The 19,535-nt window shown below is 42.7% G+C and overlaps 1 protein-coding gene across 5 annotated transcripts in view; it reads right to left on the reverse strand.

The window, feature by feature from the left end:
* Window positions 1-8,087: 8,087 nt before the first annotated feature.
* Window positions 8,088-19,535, reverse strand: part of LOC137429862 (uncharacterized) — a 106,462-nt gene continuing 95,014 nt past the window's right edge. For all 5 annotated transcript variants that reach the window (XM_068120179.2, XM_078779923.1, XM_078779924.1 and 2 more), the window contains 3 exons: window positions 16,462-16,599; window positions 10,418-10,558; window positions 8,088-10,287 (listed from right to left, as the gene is read on the reverse strand). In XM_068120179.2, coding sequence (XP_067976280.2) covers window positions 8,990-10,287; window positions 10,418-10,558; window positions 16,462-16,599 — 1,577 coding nt within the window. In that variant the 3' untranslated portion in view covers window positions 8,088-8,989. The remainder of the gene's footprint in view (window positions 10,288-10,417; window positions 10,559-16,461; window positions 16,600-19,535) is intronic.

The following is a 19,535-nucleotide window of genomic DNA, read 5'->3' on the forward strand; positions in this document are numbered from 1 at the left end:
TGTAATACAGTTATATCACAAATATAAAGAGAATGGTTTTCAATCACCTTTGTTTGTTGCTTTTCTATAATCCTGAGCACTATTTTGAGGCCTTTATTGGATTCCTTGACCCAGAAAACATAGGATTCGCATATTTAATTAAGTCTTTAGGTTGACTAGAAGCCGAGATCGCGCAAAATATGTATTTTATCGCGGCCATTTTGAAAATCCAAAATGGCGGCCATGCAGGTGTCTACGCAAATGTAAACATTAATTTTTGGATTCCTCATGCTCTGAATATTCCAAAAATGTATAGTTTTGCTAATCTACCAAAATTTTGAACGAAATTATATTTGTTAACATAGTGAACCTGACTAATCGGGCGACTCCTAATGTTTCCGACCGGCTGAATGAAATGGTGCAGTTGCACATGCGATGTTCCATTGCGAACGCGGTCCAAAGGGACCATTTCCGATCGGACCCTTCTTCGCACCTCAACGACATGGGTTTCTACACGGGACACAATTTCACATGTTTTACCCACCACAGCAGTTGGTCCCCTGACGTTTCCGACCGGCTGAATACAATGATGCAGTTCCACACGAGATATTTAATTTCAAAAGATAAAAAGGGCCAACGTCTGATCACGCCCTTCCATTGAATATCAAAGAGACTCGACAGGACGAAACGTCACGTTTATCCACCATGGCAGTTGTTCCCTGATGTGTGAGACTTTCCGAATACAATGTTGCTGTGGGCCCTAACTTAATGTACCCTTCCACAAGGCACGCTATACGATATGCACTCAATACAAGGTCCGATTTTGAGGTGTTCCCACGGGTGAGTTTGTCCAAGTGCAAAACAAAGTGAGAATTTGAAGCAAATGTTTCAAATATACACAAAGAATTAAGTTAAGCACCCCTACACAACGAATTAAGGTAAGCACCCCCTAATATATATTCTTTGTGTATATGTATACATTGGCATATATTCTAAGGTATGTGAGATCAAATAATGATTGGTATGACATTAGCAATTATCCATTGATGAAATTGAGTGATCAAAGTGAAAAAAAGTGATTGGTTGAGTCAGTGATCCGATCACGTGGGTCCTACACACGTTATTGACGCAAAGATCGCTAGAGGTCTTCTCAGAACAATGACTGTACGTTAGAAAACATAAACGTCATCCACACTGTCCGTGATGGACCTATAGCTCCATACTTAAATTGAGGTGAAAATATGCCTAAAATTCCCAAAAAATTTCACCTTAAATTATTCAGAATAAAATATTGAAAACGGCATGATTGTTATGTTTTTATGTGACCATAATATCACTTCTCCAGAAAATATAGCAATATCATGGGTATATTACACTGTTTTAACGACAACAAACTTGTAATGTGCGAGGTTGTAAAAAAACGGGGGGGGGGGGGGTGCTTAACTTAATTCTTTGTGTATATATTGTAACTGAAATCAAATATTTAATGAAATATGAACAAAACCACGTGCCACCGCACCGGCCACTTTTTACCTCCGTTTTACCAAAGGTGGATGGAGGTAATGTTTTCACCCCTGTCTGTTTGTCTGTCCGTTTGTGAACAAAATATCTCAAAAAGTTGTGGACGGATTCGGACTAAATTTGACAGAGATGTAGCTTATGTGACGAGGACGAAATGATTCGATTTTGGTGAAGATCCAGATTCGGCTACCAGAATTGCTAGGTGATTCTTAACCATTGGGAGAAAGGGCCAAAACGATACATATCGGGATATCTCAAAAAGGTATGGACGGATTTGGACGAACCTGGTGGACAGGCTGTTTGTGTGACAAGGACTAATCGATTTTGGTAAAGATCTGAATATGGATTTGGATATAAGAATTATTTAATTATTTAAGTGATTCTTCACCATTGGGAGATAGGGCCAAAAACGATACATATCGGGATATCTCAAAAAGTTATGGATGGATTTGGACGAAACTTGGTTGCCCGGTTGGGTATCTGACAAGGACAAATAGATTCGATTTTGGTGAAGATCTGAATATGGATTCGGATATGAGAATTTTTTTTTTTTGAGTGATTCTTTATCATTGGGAAATAGGGCCAAAAACGATACATATCAGGATATCTCAAAAAGTTATGGACGGATTTGGACGAACCTGGTGGACAGGCTGTTTGTGTGACAAGGACTAATCGATTTTGGTAAAGATCTGAATATGGATTTGGATATAAGAATTATTTAATTATTTAAGTGATTCTTCACCATTGGGAGATACGGCCAAAAACGATACATATTAGGATATCTCAAAAAGTTATGGATGGATTTGGACGAAACTTGGTTGCCCGGTTGGGTATCTGACAAGGACAAATAGATTCGATTTTGGTGAAGATCTGAATATGGATTCGGATATGAGAATTTTTTTTTTTTGAGTGATTCTTTATCATTGGGAGATAGGGCCAAAAACGATACATATCAGGATATCTCAAAAAGTTATGGACGGATTTGGACGAACCTGGTGGACAGGCTGTTTGTGTGACAAGGACTAATCGATTTTGGTAAAGATCTGAATATGGATTTGGATATAAGAATTATTTAATTATGTAAGTGATTCTTCACCATTGGGAGATACGGCCAAAAACGATACATAGCAGGATATCTCAAAGTTATGGATGGATTTGGACGAAACTTGTTGGACAGGTTGTGTGTGTGACAAGGAAGAATCGATTCACTTTTGGTAAAGATCCGGATCCAGATCCAGCAAGTAGAATTTTTTAAAGTTATTCTTCACCAGTGGGAGATAGGGCCAAAAACGATACATAGCAGGATATCTCAAAAAGTTATGGATGTGGATGTATTTGGACGAAACTTGTTGGACAGGTTGTGTGTGTGACAAGGAAGAATCGATTCACTTTTGGTGAAGATCCGGATCCAGCTCGTATAATTTTTTAAGTGATTCTTCACCATTGCGTGATATGGCCAACCAGGTGGAGGTATGCTCTCTCCTGAGTGCCGTTCTAGTTGATCGCTGTCACCATTAGAGGAGCAGAAATGCGATTTTTCACGCACAGTTAAGAAAGTTAAATATCAAATATACTTCACAATAATATGCTATGGTTATGAAAAGTGGACGAAAATATACATTTCAAAGCGATATTCAGATCCATGATATGACAGATTGTGCAAGATTTTTCTTTTGAGATTTTGAGTAGCTAAATCCAGTTATAATTCGCAAGCTTGGTATATCTGACACAAATCAAAACAAGTATAGCACTGTATCAATGATTATATTCAATGATAGATTTTTTGGTGAGCTGCTCTTCCATTTTATATGCTATGTAACAAGCAATATAAACTGTAATATTCCAACGAATGAACACATATAAATGTAGAAAAAAATCCACTATAGGACTCGAAATCGCTGGCTCAAACTCAGATTTGAATGCACGATGAGGAATCAATATTGGAGCAATCTGAACAACCACACAGATCAATGAGGAGAAACGACACAGATCGATCAGGAGAAACGACACTGTTTGCTCTGCAAGAAAAGAGCTTCAAGTCGCAATGGCCGCGAGAACATTTGCAATGGATGCTCTGATCGTCTCCTTCAACACTCCAAAGCATCGCTCGTCAGAGGCAGAGAGTGATCCTCATTTCCTCCCAAACAAAACAGACGATAACGAGCTTCATCAACAGATAAACATTTCTGTCCGTACAGTTCACAAACTGCTCGAGCTACGGACACAGATGTCCAGGAAGATATATAAGTTCTGGCCAAGTTCACTGAATGTATTGTGGTGACATGATGATGCCTGGACCATATCTAGGGGCTCCTTCTTTCATTTGGCTCCGAAACAGCTGCTTGAGTCGCATCCTGTGAACATGTGCAAAGGACGTGCATAAATCTTCGCCGAGGCAACAGAAGACCGAGCTCAAATATACTGTCCTCACCGTTTTTCCAGGACCGGTATGGAAATGAACTCTTCCAGAGATCTTGTGCAGGTTAGACAGTAATATGATGGCGACATCCGTAGCAGGACTGTATAGTGGAAGAGGGATCAGCATCGGCTGCGTGTCTCACATGCAGGGTTAGTCTCATGTCCGCTTCTTCATGATCCTTTACAATGTCGTATAATATTGTCGCGTTGCCGGGGATTAAGATCCCCGAGCTGACGGATAGCCGAAATGAGCTGTAACTCTGAGGCGTACTCTGAACCTAGGCAGGATTATCTTTGGTGCGTGCAGGAAGGCCCGAGCCTTATCTAATCGGGGACACACAGGGTTAATCCGAACCCACAAACAAAGAAACTAAACAAGACAAGAAATGAAAGTCACAAATAATGGTTTAATGAAAATAGATGCAAAGACAATAACAATGTACACTACCGGTCAAAAGTTTTAGAACACCTCAATTTTTCCAGTTTTATTGAAATTTATGCTGTTTAATGTCTCAATGAACTCTGAAATTAAGCATAGAACAAATAAGCAATTGGAGATTAAAAAAACTAAATCATAGAATCATTTTGTTTAACCAAATTTAATTTAAATTTTTGACTCAGCAAAGTAGCCACCTTTTGCAGATATAACCGCCGAACACACTCGTGGCATTCTTTCTACAATGGAAATCAAATATTGTTCGGGAAGTTCTTCCCAACACTGTTGCAGAAGTTCCCACAAATGTGTTGCACTTGTAGGTTGCTTTGCTTTCACCCTTCTGTCCAGTTCATCCCAAACCAGCTCGATGAGGTTTAAGTCTGGAGACTGTGCTGGCCATTCCATGATTTGAAGCCTACCGTCTTGTTCTTTTCCTCGAAGGTAGTTTTGACATAGCCTGGAGGTGTGTTTAGGGTCATTATCTTGCTGTAGGATGAACCCCTGACCAATTAGGCGTATACCAGAGGGTATTGCATGGTGCTGCAAAATGCTGTGGTAGACCTTTTGGTTCAGGGTGCCAGTCACTCTGTGCAAGTCGCCGACTCTGGATCCAGCAAAAGAGCCCCAGACCATCACACTTACTCCTCCATGTTTGACAGTTGGTGTCACACACTGAGGAACCATCCTTTCGCCTACTCGACGGCGTACAAAAACCCTGCGTGATGAACCAAAGATTTCAAATTTTGATTCATCGGTCCATAAGACCTTCTTCCAGTCTTCAGTAGTCCACTGGCGGTGCTTCATGGCCCAGGCAAGCCTCTTTTTCTTATTTTTCCATCTTAGCAATGGCTTTCTTACTACCACTCGACCTGTCAAACTTGCAGCTCGAAGTCTTCTCTTCACAGTTGAAACTGAGACTTGCTTACTTCGACCAGTGTTAAGCTGTGCTTGAAACTGTTGTCCTGTGAGCCGCCTATCACGCAAGCTGTTGACTCTCAGAAACTTGTCTTCTGATTCTGTTGTGGCTTTGGGTCTGCCAGACCTCTTCCTGTCAGAGTTTCCTCCAGTTTCCAATATACTACTTCCTGCAGTGCAATATTGTCCAAATAATGCTTCAGAGGGTGTAATAACAGTCTGTTCAAATACTGCTTTTATACAGACAGGGGGTTTGTAATCAACTAATCAGCAGAGGTTGGGACACCTGCACTCCTGCAGGAATTGTTTGCATCAACTTTCAAGGCTTAATTTACTTACATTGCTGCAGAACAGCTGTAAGTTGTTGACCCATTACTTGTTCCCTGAAGAAGGCCTTTTTTTTTTTACAATATAACTGTACAATTTACATTATTTTCCCGTTTTTGCTAACCGAAACCTTTTTTTTAACCTCGAGCAGTTTACTGCTTACCTTTGTACCATTTAAGGTTATTCACTGGACTTGAATTGCTTAAATTTCAATAAAAATTGGAAAAATTGACGTGTTCTAAAACTTTTGACCGGTAGTGTATGTGATGTAAAAATTATTTCCTAACTTGAGACATCCCCACTCAGACCCGTATACACACAAGGGGAAAACGAAAGTAAACATAAATGATATTTCGTTTATTGCCGGCCGGCACTTAGCTTTGCGTCCCCAAATGGCTGGTAGGGCTTGCTGGTCGTCGAACCAGAGTCACCGCATGGGAAGTGCACAATATGGCACGGCACCGCACCCGTAGCCAGCCGCCAGCGTGAGGCAAGCAGGCACGATCCATTTTTGTTTCGCTCGTGACCCCATCCTTCTCCGCAGAGCACCACCGTCAACCAACACCTCCTCCTTCCATGTTGCAAAAGTCCCCAAACCCCCGACACGTCTACTCACCAGCACACCCGAGACAATAGCGTCCACTCGAGACGAGAGCCAGAACGAGGGAGAGAGCAAGATGGCGAGACGCGTCTTTTTTCCCTTCTGCTCTCGAATGCCGAACGCTGACGTCACACTCTGTCCAAGAACCGAGCTCTATCCCATCATCCATTGCGCCTCCACCAATCACAAAAGCAGGGGCGCGGCCTTCCCGCCACGAGTCATCAAGGGGCGGAGTCCAATCTCTGTTCGGGAATGTTCGAATGACGTCGAAGGCCGTGAGGCGGGGCTTTACTGGCACGATTGGCAAATGTGCTGGGTGTTGGTTAGCCCTGGCGGCGTTATGAGTGAATGGAGTAATTTGTTATAGTTGCTGTTTTGCGGGCTTTTTAATTGTAACAAGCGTTACGCCTAGGTCCCCCGTTGGTGAAGTGATGCGAGTTGACAAAGTGGAAGACGCAAGGCGGCCATCTTGGATTTTGACGTGGCGACCCAATTTTCAATAGCGTTCTCCCTTATGCGTAGATACACCCACACACCAGATTAGAAGTTGGTACTTCGATTATTTTTCAAGATATTCCGCTAACAAGGTTCAGACATGCATGGCGGCGGCCATCTTGGATTTTGACGTGGCGACCCAATTTTCAATAGGGTTCTTCCTTGTGCCTAGATACACCCACACACCAGATTAGAATTTGGTACTTCGCTTATTTTTCAAGATATTCAGCTCACAAGTTTCAGACATAAATGGCGGTGGCCATCTTGGATTTTGACGTGGGTTGCACCCACACACCAAATTCGAATGCGGTCCTTCACTTACGCAGGCACGCACGCACACCCACACGCACACACGCACGCACGGACGGACGGACACACGGACGGAGGGGAAAACCATAGTCCCCCTTTCATTCCACGGTGCGACGGGGGACAATAAAGATGGAAGGAAGATCACAGTGGCAAATTACACTCTGGGGAATTAATCTTTAAGCCCTAGAATTACTTAACACAAAGCCACACCCCTTATGGTGACATGCAAACGCTCTTACCCGGACAGACGGCCTACTTATGTACATTGAGATTCCTCTACGGGTCACTCAGAGCTTCTAATCTACACGAATCTATCTCGACTAAGGTATTTCATTGTTTTCCCCCACAAACGTAATAATATTTTATGAATAGCCGTTACTGTATAATTAATGAAAAAAATAGGGGCAATGATGCCCCTGGGTTCACCTGGTAGAACCAGGGAACCACTGGTAGGTGTGGATGACCCACAGAATATATAATGGAGAAGAAAGTAAATACCTATCTTGAGAGGCAAACTCCTGTTTTTTTTTTAATGCCGTGAAGGAACTTTAGTATTATAAAATTATCTATTCAGGTCAAATATTAGTACATCATGGGTCATGAAGGTTGTGGTCAAATGTCATCGAAATTGTGTCTAATTTCAGAGAAGAAAGTACAGATAAAGGTTGTAGTCAAGTTTCATCGATATTATGTGTGTAGTTTTGGAGAAGAAAGCAAATACCTATTTCGGTGGGCAAACCAACTCCCCCACCTCCCCTGGTGTAACCACATAGAGTCTTAGACCTTGATTTTGTTTCATGCTGTGAACAAACTTTTGTCCATCATGGGTGATGAAGGTTGCGGTCCGGTTTCATGAATGTTGTGTGTAGTTTCTGAGAAACAGGAAGGGGTCATATATGGTCCTTGTACTCCCAACTTCAAGTGTTAATCCACAACTTCAGGGGACATGTATTGCAGAGCAATTTCCACTCTTTATTCTATCTGGATTACTCCTGGAGACTACAATGCGTTTAATGGTCTTTCATTTGATAATAGTAGTGTATACATTGAACAGGATCAGAATGAGAATGACAACAAGGGCAAATGTAATCTCAAACCAACAATATAATTTATTAGGATGATAACAAGCAGGAAGTAATGACACAACTATCATGATGACACAGTCCTTGCTTCTTATTCACCGTTCATAAAATACGTCCTCCATCAAGATCCCAATGCCCTCAAGACATTGCGAGTGGGAAAAGAGATTAACCATCAACTAAAAGGCTGTCTTACTAAATCTAACTCGACTCAAATTAAACCACTGGCCGAACGAAAAGTTTTTTTTCCTTATGCACACCTTCACATTAGAAAATCTCACCAGAAGCAATGGTGTTTACCTCGCCATCAAACTCAGCCCATTTTGAGGCGAACTCTCACACTTTCCCAGCGTTTCTTGTTGAATTCACTCAAACTTCCATTTTTTTTTTAGACAAAAAATGTATCAGACACCGCATCATTTACGTTTCTTTCTCCAACAATCTGAGTAGGCCGGAATTATGTGACCAACATAAAAGTGCCGTAAATTCATCCGCCTGCCTCTGATTGGTCAATATTGCGATAGCACCAGTGATCAGGCCAGCACAAATATCAAATAGTGATGGTGTCCCTTTGTGGTGGAATATGGAGTGTGGCACTGCAGATTTCGACTTGATACATGCTGATCTAAAACTCAAAATGAAATGCACTTTATTCGCATGAGGTATGTAGCGAAATTGAACGAGACAACATCTCAGCTCACGGCCTAATACCACTTTTATTGGTGATCTCCCGTATGGATCCACCTATGACAATGGAGACTAACCATTTGAGAGAATTCTTTTTAACCACAGACAGGGCACTTGCATGGTTGCTCTCGTTGGTTGTTATCACCATTTGTAGGTTTCAGAAGGTGGGAGGAAGGTCTCTCAGAACTCAAAATCTCCACCTCCTTCTTTGGTAAAGAATCATTATTCATGAACCAAATTGTGAAACTTCGTCTTGGTATCTCTTGTGTGGACCCTCATATGCATTTTCAAACTACCTTTTCGAGAGAAACATTTACCACAGACAGAGCACTTGTGTGGACGCTCTCCCGTATGGGTCATCATGTGTGATTTCAAGGTGTGTTTATATCCAAGATTCTTGCCGCAAACAGGGCACTTGTAAGGCCGCTCTCCTGTGTGTCCCCCCATATGCAATTTCAAATGAATTTTTCGAGAGTAAAGTTTACCACAAACAGAGCACTTGTATGGGCGTTCTCCCGTATGGATAAATTTATGTACATCCAAAGTATTTTTATCACGAAAACCCTTGCCACAGTCGAAGCACTTGTAAGGCCGCTCTCCTGTATGGGTTAATTTATGTACATCTAAGGTACGTTTATAAAGAAAACCCTTCCCACATTCAAAGCACTTGTGCGGGCGCTCTCCTGTATGGGTCAATTTATGTGCATCAAAAATGTGTTTATAAAGAAAACCCTTCCCACAGTCAATGCACTTGTATGGACGCTCTCCTGTGTGGATCCTCATATGCATTTTCAGACACTTCTTGTGAGAGAATTTTTTACCACAAACACAGCACTTGTCTGGGCACTCTCGTGTGTGGACTCTCATATGCAATTTCAAATGATCTTTCCGAGAGAAACCCTTACCACAAACAGAGCATTTAAATGGCCGCTCCCCTGTATGGACCCTCATATGCCATTTGAAATTACGTTTTTGAGAACAACCTTTACCACAAACAGAGCATTTGTAAGGATAATTTCCAGTGTGGGTCATCATGTGTGTTTTCAAGGTGTGTTTATACCTGAGATTCTTATCACAAATAGAGCACTTGTAAGGACGCTCTTCTGTGTGGACCCTCATATGTGATTTCAAAGTAACTTTTCGAGAGAAACCTTTACCACAAATCGAGCACTTGTTTGGGCGCTCTCCAGTGTGGGTTAATTTATGTGCGTCAAAGGTATGTTTATAAAGAAAACCTTTACCACAATCAAAGCACTTGTGTGGGCGGTCTCCAGTATGGATGCTCATGTGCCTTTTCATGCTGCTCAGTGAAGCAAAATTCTTATTGCAAACATTACACTTTTGCCTTTTTAGAACCTTTGTGTGTAACGAAAGTTTTATCTTAACCTTTGCATTGTGTTGATGAGAGCTGGATTGTTGTTGTAAAGGTGATGAGTCTTGATCTTGTGATTGTCTCTTCAAAACACCAATCTTGTTCAACGCCAAAAAGTGGCTGGACCTTACTTGTCCCATATTATTTCCTGATAATTTTGTAAAAACAAATAACATAAGGTGAACAGTTTTTTGTGAACATCAAAATATTTACTGAAGTTTCAAAAAAGTATCTAACCTGAACAAGGAGGATGAAATATTTTGTAGGTTTGTGCTTACCATTTGCAAAACAAGGAGCACTGCAGTTTGTTGCATGATGATCATCAGAATTTTCCTTTACAGAAACACAACCCAAAGCTTGCGGGGCTGAAGAATCAGTATCGTCTTGTACGTGTTCCACTTTCACAAGAGCGATATCACCTGCACACAACACAATGTCACTTGTTCACATGGATATGAGGTTGACAATGCTGCAAAATAGAAATCAGGTCAAATTTATTCAAATGGATATTTATTCAAACCTGAAAGTTAATTACAACACACTTACTTACAGGTAAAGGTTATTTGATCAAGTATGTGCAATTACCTCACCAAGCACTTGCACCTTCTTATTTGTTTGTATTTACTTAAACCACAAGAAGACGATTCCACAATTGGAAGAATAAGGGGACGAATGAACGTAGATTGGCCAGCGTGGGACTCCTGTGGAGGGTGAGAGGGCGAGAATGTCTTGAGAATGCAACCTGGTATAATTTGGGAAGGGCAGAGGTAGGCATGCCCAAGAGGAACAAAGCCAAAATGAAAACTTGTACAATCTATCGAGCACACAAACTTGGCGCTGGTGGGAGAATGACAGTCCTTGGTTAGCCAACTCCTGCTTTGAAATTCCAATGGTGCGGAGGGATTTTTTTTCGATCACTTCAAGAGGAGAGAAGTGGTGGGAAGCAGGAACATCACCAAGTGGGAAGGCATACTCCAAGGAGCTCCGTATGAAGCCTTGTACACCATTAATAGCTTGGTGTGGCTCAGGATTTGCTCATTGCTAAGCTCCAGAAAGTACCAAGCTGGCAAATAGCTTTTCATGTCACTTTGGAGATTCCAGCCATGCCTACCCATCACATTGCTGATGGGTTTAATCAAAAGAGAGCATGTTGCACTTCACAAACATATTAAATATCAATCTGTGAGTCTCAGCAAGGATGTAAAATGAAATGAAGCACGTGAACAAAAAGGATCCTTTATCACAGGAAGTTTTATGTTGAGCTTAGATGACAGCATAGACAGGTGATCATCCTCTCAGAGTGAGGACATTCCAGGCATCCACCAAAATGAACCACCTCAGGTTAACTCGAGGAGACTGCCATCTGGTGAACACCACTCAGTACCACTCCGACACACACCGCCATAACATGACCCAGCATGGTTTCTCTGAGATTTTCCTCCCATCATCCAGAAATGGGGGGCCAGAAGGCTTTGCCCCAATCGTGTCATCTGGTGAGCTGCCCTGCACAGGTGGTACCTCCAAGGAGTAGGTTTTTCTTTGTTTTTATTTGTGTTTATTGAAGTATGTTGCCAAATGAAGTGTTTTTTCTGTGGCCAGAGTGCAAATCCTGCCACCAACCTCCTAGAAAGAGGTAGTCAAATGCAGGAGGACGTTCGCAAACACAGTTGGGCTCCAGAAATGGATGGCCTTTGGCTCACGAGGAACTCCTCTGCCCTTTGACAGGTTTTGTTTTGAATCCTCCTGGGTGCCCATATCCATACACCCTCCTCACTAGCAAACCTGGTGGGGGAGATGGTTTAGTCGCCGACAATCTGACCATGAAACAGGTTCGTGCAGGTTTATATGGTACCTGTAACGAGTCACAGATTTGGTCTGGACTGTCCTGAAAATAAGCATAGTCTATCCTGACAATAAGCCTGAATTTGATCTGGCCTGGCATATCAGTAGGTTATAAAACGTAAGCTGTTCATCCTAGGGGAGGCAAGCGCTCTGCCAAATGCTGTTCTATTTTTTTCTTGCTTCGAGAAGTGTTACTATATTGTTATGGTTTTGGCCTTGGGGGGGTAACTGCTGCGTAGATTAGAAAAGTTATTTCAGAGTGAAAGTTAGCACAAGTATGTTGTAATCCATGTAATTTTAAAAAGAGACGAGGAAATCCCCCTCCTCCCCACCTCCTAGCCCTCCTCCACACCCCCAAGCCCTCCTCCTTCCAAATTATCAGTTTTTCCTTCCTGAGAGTTTCCTTCTGTATCCATCCTCTCCACCCCATGCGTTTTTTCCTGCCCCTCTCCCCCATTCCTCTACACACCCATTGTTTATCTCCCTACATCTTGTCTTACAATCCGCTGTTCGCTCCCCTCCCTGCTGTTCCTTTTTCCTGTTACGTCCTGATACATTCAGTATTCAAACTGTTACACAAGCCTTGACCCTGTACATAAAAAAGCAATATTAAAACGTTGTGCACCCCCCAACCACCTGCCCCTCCGGCGTGGCCACAGAGGGTGAGCAGAAATGCTCCCAGACGGACCAAGGGGTAACAAATGACAGCATTTCTGGGGTGTCGTCCAATCAGTGCACCTCACGAGTGTGCAAAGCGAGCCTTTGAGAGTGATATATAAGGAGCAACGCAGAGCGAGGTTGATTAGTTTGTGTTCTGGGCTCCATGTGGGTTATTGCTGGTGGTCAGAGCACTTTGGCTGATTGAGATTGTGTCTTCTAGGTGCGTGAACTGTCACAGGTCTTGACCTTCATGCTGCGCCTTTGTCATCGCCCTCACCCTCACCTGTTGGTTGCCTGTTGCAACCATGGTTCTCGCCTGGCCCTCCATGGTTCAGTATTATGCGGCAGACACGACTGGAGAGACACCACAGGGCGCCGAGAAGCCAAACCGGCCCACACCGCATAGTGCACATTGGCCACATGGAAGAGGTTTTTCCTCATCTGCCTTATATACTCTTTCTGTCCATCTCATCACCCTGAGTGAATGAACAAAGCATATTACCACACACACAAACACAAAGCAAAGAAGTTCCGTCGTGGTTCCGAGGGCGTGAAGGGTTATTTACTATTCATTTGATACAGTTTGATTGTCACTTGTACGGCCGTTTCTTCTTCTTCTTCTTCTTCTTCTTCGCCCCATTCTCTTGTTAAGAAATCCTTGGTTTTGATGAGCAATGTGTGGTCATAGGGAAACGGGCTTCATAGTGTACTAGTGGGGTATGCTTACAAATTGTAAGCAATAACGAACTGTGCTTCGTACATCGGTACATAATAAATAGAAGCTTTATGATTATAGGCAAGCATCACCGACCTCCTGCTAGATATCAATTGAGGTTTTTATTTCACAGTTTACAGTTATAGAAATTACACAATTTTCAAATGCTCGATATCCATTGATTTTTTTTTTTTTTTTTACGGACACTTTTACGATTTTTAACGTAAATTTTCAATGATGGAAGCTTTCCGACGGTTCTGTGATTTTTCCCGGTGTATCGGCTTCGATGTCCGTCTGCACGTGAAATTTGCCGACTTAGGATCCTAGGAGCCTGGGTTCGAATCCCGGTCGATCGCTGAATTAACGCCACGGGAGTTGACTCACCCTGTCATCCTTCCGAGGTCGGCAAATTGAGTACCAGTTCACTGGTAATTCCCTGTGTGTTGCAAGATGCAACTAACAGGGTTGGCGGCAGGAAGGGCATCCAGCCATAAAACATTGCTTCAAAAAGGGGACCATGGTGCCTGAAAAAGGCCAACCCCTGCTCTGCGGGGGGAAATGGCCTCTAAAGGTGGTTCATTAGTGAATTGCTGATAAAGCTCCGCCCAGCTATTCCTGTCCGCCAATTTCCCGCGGCAGTGTATCTGTGTCTGAGACGCTGACTCACTCCCAAATTATCGGGGCAGACGTGGAGACATACAACCCCCTTAACCATCCCTGTGGTGCAGCAGTCTTGAAGACCCGCGACTATAACAATATATTAATTTTGTGCACTCCTTCAGTATCCATCATGCTTTATTCGAAAGGGTTCCTGCTCTCGCAACACAACACAACAACATGCATTTTAAGACCATTTTCCCTGCTAGAGCGGGGGTTAGCCTTGCGGTCCCCATGACAATGTTCTCCATCTTGCCCTATTTTCTGCATCTCTCCTTGTTAACCCCCTTGCCCGCATTTCTTCTCCCACCATCTTTAGCCAAGCCTTTCTCGGTCTTCCCCGTCCTCTACTTCCTTCTACATTCATTTCCATCACTCTTCTCAACCAGTCACTTTCATCCTTCCTTAACACATGACCAAACCATCTCAACCTGATGATGATGACAAACCATCAAACCATCTCAATCATCATCTCATGACTTCTTTCAGCATCTTGCGTCCTGCTCTTGGGCTGAACTTGCTGGGGCGGCCTGGCCTGAACAAGTTGGCAGTTGTTTGGAATCTTCTCCACTTGTAGATGATCTTCCGGACAGTCGAATGATTGATTTCAAATTGTTTGGAGATGTTTTTAAATCCCTGCCCAGACTCGTAGGCATCTATAAGATGAGACATGCAAGGCCTTAAGTCTCTCTTCTCCGGCCTTGCTCCCTCAGCTCTCTCTGTGCTCTGTCCCCCAAATATTCCTACAGGTCGCACAAGATTTGCCAGCAACCCTCTGATGATTAAACTGCCGAAATCTCGGCTCTCTGCTCACCTTCACTCTTTCATTCCACTTTTCTCCCGCCTCTGGAACAAACTCCCTCACTCCTTTCAATCCCACTCCTCCCTCCAGGTCTTTAAAACAGCTGTTCACCACAATCTCTTATCTTCCCCCATCCAAAACCTTGATCTTTTCTAACCCCACTAATTCACCCCAGATTCACCTTGTTTGAAATTCCAACTTCTTTCCTGGAAGTCCTGGCAGTGTCCATATGTTTTATACCTCTCCCTCCCCCCCCCCCCCCCCCCCTTCCCATGCCTCCCTCCAAAGCCCTCTCCCTCCCACAGATCTCTCAATGTCTCCATGTCTCTCAGTCCCTGCTCTCAAATGTTGTGTTTGTGTCCTTCCCCCTCTCTCCCCATCTTGTCTACCGCTCCGATGTTATGTTTTGTGTGTCGGTTTGTCTTTCTGTGTGATTAATGTTCGCTCTTTCACGAGCCTCGATCTTGTATACAAAAAAACCCCCAAAAAAAACCTGTTCCTCTTCACAGCATCAATTACAGGCTCTATTCCCATCATTTTTCGCAATTCATCATTTGTCTTCCTCTCTCTCAACGATACTCCGCACATCCATCGAACCATTCGCATTTCCACCCTTTCCAACCTTCGTTGCTGCTCTACGTTCATTACCCATGTCTCGCTCCCATAAATCATAACACTTCTCACACATGCAGCATACGCCTTTCCCTTCAGCTTCAACGACACTCCCCTCCTCATCAGCACGCCACTCAGTTCCCGAAACTTCTTCCATGCACATCTCACTCTAGCAACCGTTGCTGAGTCTGATCCACCTTCTCCATTCAGCATGTCTCCGAGGTAACAAAATGTTTTCACACCTTCCAGCTTCATGCCGTCTCCAAGATCCAACTCAGCATTTCCTCCATGTGCAGCTCTCTCTGTGCACACCTTACATTTGAATGTAGCTGCCACACTGGTTAATGACCCTCTCAGACCACTACCAGCCAGACCACCAGACCAGCATTTCTGCTCTCGCAGAATAATAAAAATGGTACTGGTGAAACCGCTATATTAAGCTCCAAATTTCACTTCTTCCTCTTCCTTCCTGGAAAACAGGCTTTTTTCAGACATCTTTGTGATTAAACAGATGCATTTATGTTCTAAGTAAATCGATTAGATTTCCAAACAAGTCAATTGATTGTCAGCTTTCCAACGGTCCCATTTTTCTGATTCTACGACAGCAGGAAGCTTTTTGAATAAAGTGTGATAGATGGACAATGTTCCTCTTAGTTATAGATGAGGATCCTCCTTCCCACGTTATGGCAAGAAGTGAGGTCAAAGAGTTCAAATGACTGCAGCCCTTCCGCTTCCAGTGTCATCCAGAGAACTGGATTGGTAAGGTACATTTATGATCCTTGTGGAGAGAGATTGTGAGAGCGTGAGACTTGCTGGTGTTGAACATCATACTCAATGTAGCTGAACAGTGGATTATCTAGTCCATATTTGATTAAAGGGTTTCAAACAGTGCTAATAGACACAATGCAAATAGTGCTCATTATTCATTGAATTCCAAATATAACATTTGGCAAGATGCATGCAGGCTCATGAAGGCCTAATCTGAATCAAAAATACCGAAGGACCTTTAATACATACAACATGTTTCCACTCACCAGTTGTATAACAGGCAACAGTGTCATTAGTCCGATGATCATCTTGATCTTCCTTTACAGAAGCACATCTCAAAGCTTCCCAATCAGTTGAATCTTTGTTGTCTTGTTTGCACTCCACTTTTACAGAATATTTATCATCTGCACACAATTCAGTGTCAATCTATTGTAGGGCCAAAAAGTTTACAATGTTGCTCAATATAAATCAGGTCTATTAAATATTTATACAGTCCTGTAAGATTATGAGTTAACTACTCTGTAAATATTACACAGGTAAAGGAAATTTGGTCCATCATGTCTATATCATGCTATAACCATCATTATTAACCATTATAGCATCATCATGCGATGAGGAATGAATTGCGAAAGATGATGGGAATATTGCCTGTGATTGATGCTGTGAAGAGGAACAGGTTGAGATGGTTTGGTCATGTGTTGAGGAAGGATGAAAGTGACTGGTTGAGAAGAGTGATGGAAGTTAATGTAGAAGGAAGTAGAGGACGGGGAAGACCGAGAAAGACTTGGCTAAAGATGGTGGAAGAAGAAATGCGGGCAAGGGGGTTAACAAGGAGAGATGCAGAAAATAGGGCAAAATGGAGAAGATTGTCATGGGGACCACAAGGCTAACCCCCGCCCTAGCAGGGAAAATGGCCTTAAAATGCATGTTGTGTTGTTGTATAGCATCATCATGCTATAACCTCCAAACAGCACTTTTAGTACTAATTCGACATAAACCACCAAGCAGAATATTGTGCAAGAATATAGGTATCTAAAGGTCAAATCCGAGTAGAAAATATCACACGATCTTTCATCTCCAAAGAACTGTGTGTTACAAGTTTCAATACCCACTGCTGATATCACAGTTGAACAGAGATTTTGTTTTACTCGAGGATAACACAAACTAATAACACTCAGTAGAAATGCTGCCACAAAACGATATTTCCAAAACCCTTTACTGAACACACACCAATGCTCCATTTTATAATTAACCTAATAATTTTATAGGGGAGATTAGGGGAACACCAAAATGTACGTTTACACCCAACATCTTCATGACCAATGGTACTGGGCTGACTACTGTGGAGTTTCATCTGCACTCTCCGATTGGCCAAGACCAGGTCGTCAAGCAGCATGATTAACCATGATTTAAAACAGTTAATGTTTTAACAGTTAATGAAAATACAGCAATTTGTAACAATGTAAGCAGCGATTAAATAAATGAAGATTCCTACACCGTGCCCACTCATATACATGAAGATGTCGATGGCAGAGCAAGCACCCTCCATCACACACATGCGCACACGCGATTGCAACCCCCCGCCCGCCCTGACATTTGCAGCTTTCTCCATGAAAAGCCCGCTTAGAGTTTGCAAAAAACCACCTAAAGGACTCTCAGACTGAGAAACAAGATTCTGTGGGCTTTCATGTGTTTTTCACTGAGGAGAGGCTTCCGTCTGGCCACTCTGCCATAAAGCCCAGATCGGTGGAGTGTTGCAGTGATGGTTGTCCTTCTGGAAGTTTCTCCCATCTCCACACAGGATCTCTGGAGCTCAGCCAGAGCGACCATCGGGTTGATGGTCACCTCTCGTACCAAGGCCCTTCTCCCCCGATTGCTCAGTTTGGCCGGGCGGCCAGCTCTAGGTAGAGTTCTGGTTGTTCCAAACTTCTTCCATTTAAGAATTATGGAGGTCACTGTGCTCTTGGGAACCTTCAATGCAGCAGAATTTTTTTTGTAAGCTTCCCCAGATCTGTGCCTCAACACAATCCTGTCTCTGAGCTCTGCAGGCAGTTCCTTCGACCTCATGGCTTGGTTTTTGCTCTGATATGCATTGTCAGCTGTGAGACCTTATATAGACAGGCGTGTGCCTTTCCCAATCATGTCCAATCAATTGAATTTACCACAGGTGGACTCCAATTAAGGTGTAGAAACATCTCAAAGATGATCAAGAGAAATGGGAGGCACCTGAGCTAAATTTCAAGTGTCATATGAAAGGGTATGAATACTTTTGTCAATGTGATATTTCAGTTTTTTTTATTTAATAAATTTGCAAAACTTTCTAAAATCCTGTTTTGTCTTTCTCATTATGGGGTATTGAGTGTAGATTGATGAGGGAAAAAATGAATTTAAACGATTTCAGCATAAGGCTGCAACATAACAAAATGTGAAAAAAGTGAAGGGGTCTGAATACTTTCTGAATGCACTGTAAGTGTCTTGACCCACGATTTGAGATCCTGTGACTACCTGTTGTTATGGTCTGTGACCTTCTTCTACTCTTATTCTTCCTCTTCTTCTTCAACCTTCCACCCTCCCTCCCCCAGCCCCCTGAGTTTGACTAATGTGGTTTGACCCAAGATTTGATAGTGTGTGATTGGCTGTGGGGCAGAAGAGAAACAGGATGGTGATGCAGAGGATGAGGTAGGTGCCGTTTTTGAGGAATGCTTTCTTAAAAACATTTTAAACATTTTTTCATGAAACTATGTATATGCCATTAATGTTGGGGTACGCACGAAATATGTGAAGATTTTTTGGGACTTGATCCCTGGTTCATGCCCCAAGGGGTGGAGCTTAGTTTCACAGGGGTCAAAATGGAAAAACTTTTCAAGTCAAAATTTGATATTGGGTCAATCCCGGTGGAACTTTTTGCCATCTTTCAACTTTGCTTTAGGTGGGAGGCATGGGGATTTGCAATGGCGTACCATCGACTTCACTTTTGCCGTTTTTATATCCACAATTCCTCTGGGTTTATTGATGAATTTTCTGACAAAGCAACTCCCACATCAGTGGTAAAGCCAACAACCACAGTTACTGCATTTGGTTCCCGAACTTTGACAATTAAAAATTTCACTTATCACTTTGTACCAGAAAAAATAGGCTCCCTGCCAGTATTCTTCACACATGAGACTGTTCTTGAATGATGAATGATGCCGTGGACCGTGGACCAATTACTTGGCCACCTCATTCGTCTGACCTGTCTCTATCATACTATGTTTTATGGGGCAATGTGCAACTGTTGTTTACTCATTAAAACCACATTATTTGGATCAATTTAGTGTTACGATCACAAATGCAATTCATG

The sequence above is a fragment of the Myxine glutinosa genome, chromosome 6 (assembly GCF_964187855.1).
Source record: "Myxine glutinosa chromosome 6, kmMyxGlut1.1, whole genome shotgun sequence".
NCBI classification, from domain to species: Eukaryota; Metazoa; Chordata; class Myxini; order Myxiniformes; family Myxinidae; genus Myxine; species Myxine glutinosa.